The 7,532-nt window shown below is 57.1% G+C and overlaps 1 protein-coding gene across 1 annotated transcript; it reads right to left on the bottom strand.

Annotated features, from left to right (window-relative positions):
- Window positions 1-394: 394 nt before the first annotated feature.
- EN2 (engrailed homeobox 2) lies at window positions 395-4,794 on the bottom strand. The gene is made up of 2 exons (XM_062621618.1): window positions 3,561-4,794; window positions 395-728 (listed from the first exon to the last, which is right to left on the bottom strand). Exons 1-2 carry the CDS (start codon window positions 4,093-4,095, stop codon window positions 412-414), a joined length of 852 nt encoding a protein of 283 aa, XP_062477602.1. The 5' UTR covers window positions 4,096-4,794; the 3' UTR covers window positions 395-411.
- Window positions 4,795-7,532: the final 2,738 nt, after the last annotated feature.

The following is a 7,532-nucleotide window of genomic DNA, read 5'->3' as shown; positions in this document are numbered from 1 at the left end:
AGCGTCTAAAATCTCCATACAAGCCAGAGAAAAACAAAACCAATGAAACCAAAGCAAAACAAACCACCAACCAGCCCAAATCCCCAAAACCAAAACCAACCAAAAAAAAAAAAAGGAAAAAAAAAATAAAAAAAATATTTTATAATCAGATATCTTGGATTTTTACACCACCTTACCTGTAAATTATATATACATACAATATTGCAGAATTATATCTAATACTCAATATTTTCACTATTAATGCTGGTATAATCTTTATACACTGGCCCTTACGCTTCTTTTTATTTTTTGTTTTTTAATTAAATTATTGCATTGTATAAACTTTGACTGCAAATGTGTCCCCCCCCCCCCCCCCCCCCCCCCCCAGCCTCCCTGTTCCCTCCCACGCCCCCCATCCCCCTTTCCCCTTGGCTATTCACTGTCCGACTTGCCGTCTTTCGCCGTGGTGGAGTGGTTGTAGAGCCCCTGGGCCATGAGGTGCACTGCCAGGGAGTTCTTGCTGCCCGTCGCCTTCTTGATCTTGGCTCGTTTATTCTGGAACCAGATTTTAATCTGGGACTCGTTAAGCCCGAGCTCTTGGGCCAGGCTTTGCCGCCGTTGCTCTGTCAGGTACCGGTTCGTCTGGAACTCGGCCTTGAGTCTCTGCAGCTGCTCGGCGGTGAAGGCGGTGCGCGGCCGCTTGTCCTCCTTGTTGGGGTTCTTCTTCTTTGGTTTGCGGGACCGGGGACCTACGACCGGGAGAGACGAGAACCACCGACACCGCCACGCTCCGCTGCGGGCGGCCCCACGCCACGCACCATCCCGCGGGGATGGGCGGGGAGAGGGGGGGTCACTCCGCTCTCCGACACCCCCCCCCACAGCCCCTAAGAAAGAATTAGACCCCACCGACATCCCCCCCCCAATAAAACCAAATCCTGCTTTGTGCCCTTGCTGCCGGGGGATGCTCGGGAGGACACACACACACACACACACACACACACACACACACACACACACACACACACACACACACACACACACACACACACACACACACACACACACACACACACACACACACACACACACACACACACACACACACACACACACACACACACACACACACACACACACACACACACACACACACACACACACACACACACACACACACACACACACACACACACACACACACACACACACACACACACACACACACACACACACACACACACACACACACACACACACACACACACACACACACACACACACACACACACACACACACACACACACACACACACACACACACACCACACACACACACACACACACACACACACACACACACACACACACACACACACACACACACACACACACACACACACACACACACACACACACACACACACACACACACACACACACACACACACACACACACACACACACACACACACACACACACACACACACACACACACACACACACACACACACACACACACACACACACACACACACACACACACACACACACACACACACACACACACACACACACACACACACACACACACACACACACACACACACACACACACACACACACACACACACACACACACACACACACACACACACACACACACACACACACACACACACACACACACACACACACACACACACACACACACACACACACACACACACACACACACACACACACACACACACACACACACACACACACACACACACACACACACACACACACACACACACACACACACACACACACACACACACACACACACACACACACACACACACACACACACACACACACACACACACACACACACACACACACACACACACACACACACACACACACACACACACACACACACACACACACACACACACACACACACACACACACACACCACACACACGCGGGAATGGAGCCTCAGCCCATGGTAACCTCAGCCGGTAGCGGCCGCTCCCTCTGCACCCCAAAAATATCTACACGCCTTTCTTTCATACCGGGGTGCCCGGCAAGTGGAGCCTGCAGCAGAGACTGCGTCAAGGAGCCATATTTTACTCTCTGAGCAGATTATTTATATATATACTTATATGTATTTTAAGGAATCCTCCTTTTTTAAAATTTATTTATTTTAGTAAATCCTTTTCTTCCTTTTTTAAGGATTTTTTTTTTAAGGAAACCTCTTTATTTTTATCTTCCTTTCTTTTTATTTATTTGGTGGGTGGCGATTAAATAAAAAATAATGGAAATCAGACGCCTGTTTACATTGCGAGGAGAAACCCGCCGCTTTGCTGCAGTGCCCATATGGCGCTGCACGGCCCGATCCGAATCGCCGGGATTATTCTCGGGAATATTATTCTCGGCAGCACAAGGAGCCTTTTCTGCCCGGGCCGAGCCATTGTGAGGATGTATGTTAATTAAATATTAACAAAGGAGAGCACTGGAGAACAATGGAGTAAATTCCAATTCAACCCTGAATATTACCTCTGAGGAAGAGTTTGGTTTCAGATTTTACGAACTAATTTTCAACTCGTTTTAAAATCCCTCCTCCGGCTGCCCGGCTCTCCGGGTGAAAATCCCAGCTCGCTGCTTTTGTAAGGGAAAACCTCGTATTTATTTATTTTTTTTTTATCCCTGGGAGCAGCTCTTCCCATGCCTTTCCCAATGGTTTCTACTTCTTTTTAACGAGGGTTTTAGCAGTCTGCCGGAGCCAGCGCTGTTCCGGCAGCAGAAGGACATTTTACCCCCTGGCTTTTTGTTTTTAATTGTTTCCTCCCCCAGTGTTTTATCGATAATTTCAGGAGGTTCTGCCCAAGCCCTTTGCCAAGAGACGGACCCTGCCAAAGAAGTTCCCCGGCTCTTGGAAATGTCCCCCGGCCCCTACAGAGCTCATCTGCAGCACATGGAGGGAAATTAAAGAAAGAAACGAAACGGCGGCCGCTCCGAGGCCTCCTTCGGAGAAATAAACCATCGCGGGCTGCTTTTGGCTAACACAAAAATACAAATAGATCAAAGAGAGGCCTGTGGAAATCCATGCTCCCTCCCCAGAACACAGAGCGGGGGTATTTTCCTGAGCGGCAGCTGGCCGGGAGGCTGAGCTGGGAGCCCAAACCCAGTGGTTTGTGGCTTTTTTTTTCCCTTCCCTCTTTGATAAACCCCGGCAGTTGGTGGGAAATGCCCCGAGCTCGGCGGCCCCAGCTCCTCCGCGGAGGCGGGGAGGGAACGAGGGAGGGCAGGGATACCCCGCTCCCACTCGTCGCCCCTGCTCCGCACATCCCCAGGCACCCCTTCTTCATCTCCCCTCTTTTGAGGGTCCTTTTAAGCACACACCACTCCCCAACATAAAAAGAGGAAGGAAAAAAAAAGGAGGAAGACAGAAGGAGCGGGAAAAGGAGAGCGGGGTTTGCTCCTGCTGCCCTCCCGGCCCTACGGTTGGTCGGAGGCAGCCGGAGCCCGGGGAGGGAAGCCGGGAACAGGGAGCCGGGAGCTGATCGGCAGACTGGCGGGGAGCGCTTACCTGAGGAGGGCCGGTCCGAGTACCGCGTGCAGTACACCCAGGCGGGCCAGAGCATGGGCTGGTTCCCGGCGTTGGAGCTGGCCTGGGAGCTGTCCGAGTCCGAGCTCACCGACAGGTCGCCGCCGCTCAGCCCCCGCGCTTTCAGGGCCGCCTCCAGCGCCGCGGGGTCCCCCCCCTTCTTGGCGGCGCCGTGCAGGGCCAGCCCGGCGGGGCCTCCCTCCCCCCTGCCCGGCGAGCCCGCCCCGCCGCCGGGGAGCGGAGCCCCGGGGGCCGGCGCCGCGGCGGGGCTGCGGCGGCTTTCCGCGCCGGGCCGGCGGGGCTCTCCGCCGGGGCCGCCCGCTTCCTTCCTCCGCCCGAACTCGGGCCGCAGGATGTTGTCGATGAAGAAGTTGGTGATGCGGTGCGGGTGCGGGTGAGGAGGGTCGCCGGGGGGGAGCAGCAGCCCTCGCCTCCCTCCGCCGCCGGGCTCCGCGTCGCCGCCGGACTCCTGCGGCTCGGCCGCCTCCTCCCGGGGGCTCCGGCCGCCCTCCTCCATGATGCTGGCCGGTCCCGCCGACGGCTCCGCCGCCCGCCCCGCCGCCGGCCGGGCTGCTGCCTGGAGCGTTTTGTCGGTGCTGCTGCAGTAGGTTGTTCTTTATTTTAATCTTTTTTGTTTGTTTGTTTGTTTTAATATATATATGTATATATATATGTACACGCACGCACAGGTGTCTATATGCTTTCGCTTCTCCTGGCCGCGCCCGGCATTCAAAATCCAGAGTTTTCAAAAAAAAAAAAATCTGAATAGCAATAAAAAAGAAAAAAAAAACACAACAATTGGAGCGAAGCAAACCCAGGAGACCCCCAAGCCAGCAGCCGAGCCTCCGCCAGTTCCAACTTGGCCAAAAATGAAAACACACAGGCTCCGGTCCTCCCGCCCGCCGCTCGCCGCCTCCTGCCGCCGCTCAGCCGCTCGGTCCCGCGGCGCGCTGCCGCCTTCTTCCCCGGCCACCGCCGCCGCCGCCGCGCCTCATCCGAGGAGGAAAATATTATTATTAATAATAATAATAGTGACCGGGGGTGCGATGGACGGGGGGTGCTAAAGCGATAAAAAGAAGCCGAGGTCCGGTGCCGGGGCGGGCTGGAGGCGGGCTCTCAGCAGCCGGTGGTGTCCCGCGGAGGGCAGGGCGGTGAGCGGCGCCCCGCGGGGCTCCGGCCGGCAGCGCCTCGCCCCGCGCCGCCCCGCGCCGCCCCGCGCCCGCACATGCGGGGGCCGCCGCGGGTGGGGGGCGTCCCGCCCTGCCGCCCGCCCGCCCGCCCTGCTCCGCGCCGCCGCAGCCGCCGCAGCCGCCGCCGCGCCCGGACACTTCCAGTCCGGATTGTTGTCCTTTAGGTTTTAACGGGGCCCCCGCCGGTGACGTCGCCGGCCCGGGCACTTCGACACGTGCCTCGGGCCAATGATAAAGCGGGCATGCGCACACGTGGTGCGCGGGGCTCCGGTAAGTGACAGCGCACACGCCCCTCCCCCCTCCCCGAGCCGGGCCCGGCCGCAGCGGGGATGCGCGGGGGGCAGCGGAGATGGGGGGAGCCCCGCCGCGGGGTGCACAGCGCCCCCCCCTTCAGTACCCTCCACCGCTGGATTATCGGGGTTTAATTGCCCTTCTGTCTACGGGGGGGGGTGGGGGTGGGGGGGCGACGGCGACATCCCATAATTCCTCGCTGAAATGCATAAATAACATTAAGCGAGCTGCGGCGATACAAAGAGAGGGTCGGGAGGTTGGGGAGGGGGCACGGGGGATACAGGGCCCGGCCCGGTGCCTGCGGGCTGCCCGAAGCGTCCCCTCCCCGCGGCGCGGTTCGGCTTCCGCAGCGGCGGTAATTGACTCGTCCTTCCCGCAGCCGGACAGGAGGCTTTGATCTCCAGAAAAGCCGTGCTTTCCCCCCCCCCCAAGCCTCCTGCCCGTCACCCTCCAGACCCCCCCACATCCCCGCTTCCTGGGGACGGGGAAGCTGCCGGTGCTGTTTTGCCTTTTGTCTTTAAGAGAACCCTCCTCCAGGAATAAAATTAGGGACCAAAGTACGGGTGGATGGCCGAAGGGATGTGGGGCTGAGCTGCCTGGGGGGCCCGGATTCTCCGCGGGGCCCGCAGGGAGGTAGACGAGGAGGCGGGAGGGGGGTCCTCCCCCTGCAGCCACCCGTTATCACTGCTCGGGGCCCGCAGGGTGTCGCCGCCCCGACGGGGCGCACGGTGAGGTGCTGCACGGCCCGAGGAGGGCCGGTCAGGGGCGGCTCCGCTCCGGTGGCCGCAGCACTCTGAGCCCTGTTTTTCCCCGCTAAGTGACACTTTTATTTGGAAGAGGCTTCCCTGCGGTGACATGGACCTCTCCCGCCCTGATGGAAAGGGACAGCGAGTCCTTCCTCTCCTTTTCTTCTTTTTCACCTTCTTCTCCTTCTTTTCTGATTCTTCTTTTCCTTTTCCGTTTCCTTCCTCTTTACTCTTTCATTTTAATTTCATTTTAAATGTATTCCTCCCTTTCCTTTGTATTTCGTAGCCGGTCGGGTCCATCAGCGAAGACCAGCGCTACCTGATCCAAAGTTGTTTTGCTCAAACAAGCACCTAGAGGTTAATTTCTTCAAGCGCCCCATGAAAAGCGATTAGCCTGTCTCCCAAGAAGTATTTTCTAATTACTTGGAAGCTCTCGCTTTGCTACTACCCCATAATTAAACGTGTTCAAGGTGCTGCACTTCAAATATTTCGCTCCCGGGCGGACCGGTGTTACCGATAAAAACTTCAGACCTCTGGGAACCCCGCGGTACCTGCCCGCTCTGCCGGTACCTCGTCACCCTTCCCATTCGTTATCCCTCTTCTTGGCGGGGATATGTAGACCCCGCATAGGACAAGGAGGAGAATTCCGGAGACAAACTCCAAAGCAGGAGATAAACAAAGCTGTACAAAATAATTACTGCATCTGCTTGTCCTCTGACAATAATCCAGCACCTCAGGTATGCAGAGGTAGCGGAGGGGGATCGGGGGGTGATCTGATACCTAACCGAGGAAACCTGAATGATCTTTATATATATATATTCCCTCTTTCCCAGGGTTATTTTTATCTGGGAGCCCAATCTCTGCAGAAACATTCCCCAGCAGCACGTTTTCTCGCCGGTCTGCGGGCGCCCCGCCAGCGGCATCGCAGCGTGAGGGGGCTTTTCCCCGGGAACCACTGCGGGTCACCGGGAGAGGTGGCTTGAAAACGGGGATTTGGCTTCGTTTGCTTCTTTGCTTTGCCCTCCCCTCGCAGCCCTGGTGCGCGCAAAAGTCACCTCGCCGCTCCCCAGCCAGGCATTTTTTTCTCTACACTCCACGCTTGGTTTCACCGAGGCTCACCCATTGAAAATACGTTTATTTTCCCTCCTGCAAGCAGGCGAGTGTGCGGGAACAGCCCCCCGCATCCCCGGGCAGCCGCCTGCTCAGTTCTTTTGTCATCGAGAAGTTTAAAACCGAGATGACAACCTGGGAGGGAGGGCGGGAGCGGCCGGTCGACCCCTGCCCGCAGCGGGCAGGCTCCGGGGCCGGTCCTGCCTCTCCTCCTGGCAAACCCTCCTTCCTTCCAGCTTTTCTCCACAGTCGGAAAAAGCAACAAACCCCTAGGTACTGGGAAGCCAAAATGCCCAAGGCAGTGGGGGAAGACCAGGGAGGGTTTGCATCCCCCATGTTCTTCCAGTGCGGGGATGGCTGCCTGCAAAACGTTGGCATCCACTGTATTTCGCCGGATTTTCAGCAGTTCCCCTCCTTTTTCAGCCACCCGCTGCCTGTACAGCCGGGGGATGGCTGCCCGCCGGGCACAGTCAGAGCACCCGACGCATCCCTCTCGTTTACACCCGGCATGGGCTTGATTTCCAAGTGACGCCTTTTTAAGGCAGCTTTGGCAGGGCTTTGGAGCCGGCAGCTGAGGACGGAGGCGAAGGAGAGGTCGCCGCTTGCCGCTGCCCTCC

This window comes from Pezoporus occidentalis, unplaced genomic scaffold, assembly GCF_034315485.1.
Source record: "Pezoporus occidentalis ecotype Australia unplaced genomic scaffold, CSIRO_AGI_Poc_V1 ctg23, whole genome shotgun sequence".
NCBI classification, from domain to species: Eukaryota; Metazoa; Chordata; class Aves; order Psittaciformes; family Psittacidae; genus Pezoporus; species Pezoporus occidentalis.
This window is presented reverse-complemented; position numbering and strand designations above follow the sequence as displayed.

Excerpts from the sequence above, each read along its gene's own strand:
- EN2 (XM_062621618.1), bottom strand. The coding sequence starts at position 4,095 with ATGGAGGAGGGCGGCCGGAGCCCCCGGGAGGAGGCGGCCGAGCCGCAG. Across the intron at positions 729-3,560 it reads CTCGGACCGGCCCTCCTCAG|GTCCCCGGTCCCGCAAACCA; the intron begins GTAAGCGCTCCC and ends TCCCGGTCGTAG.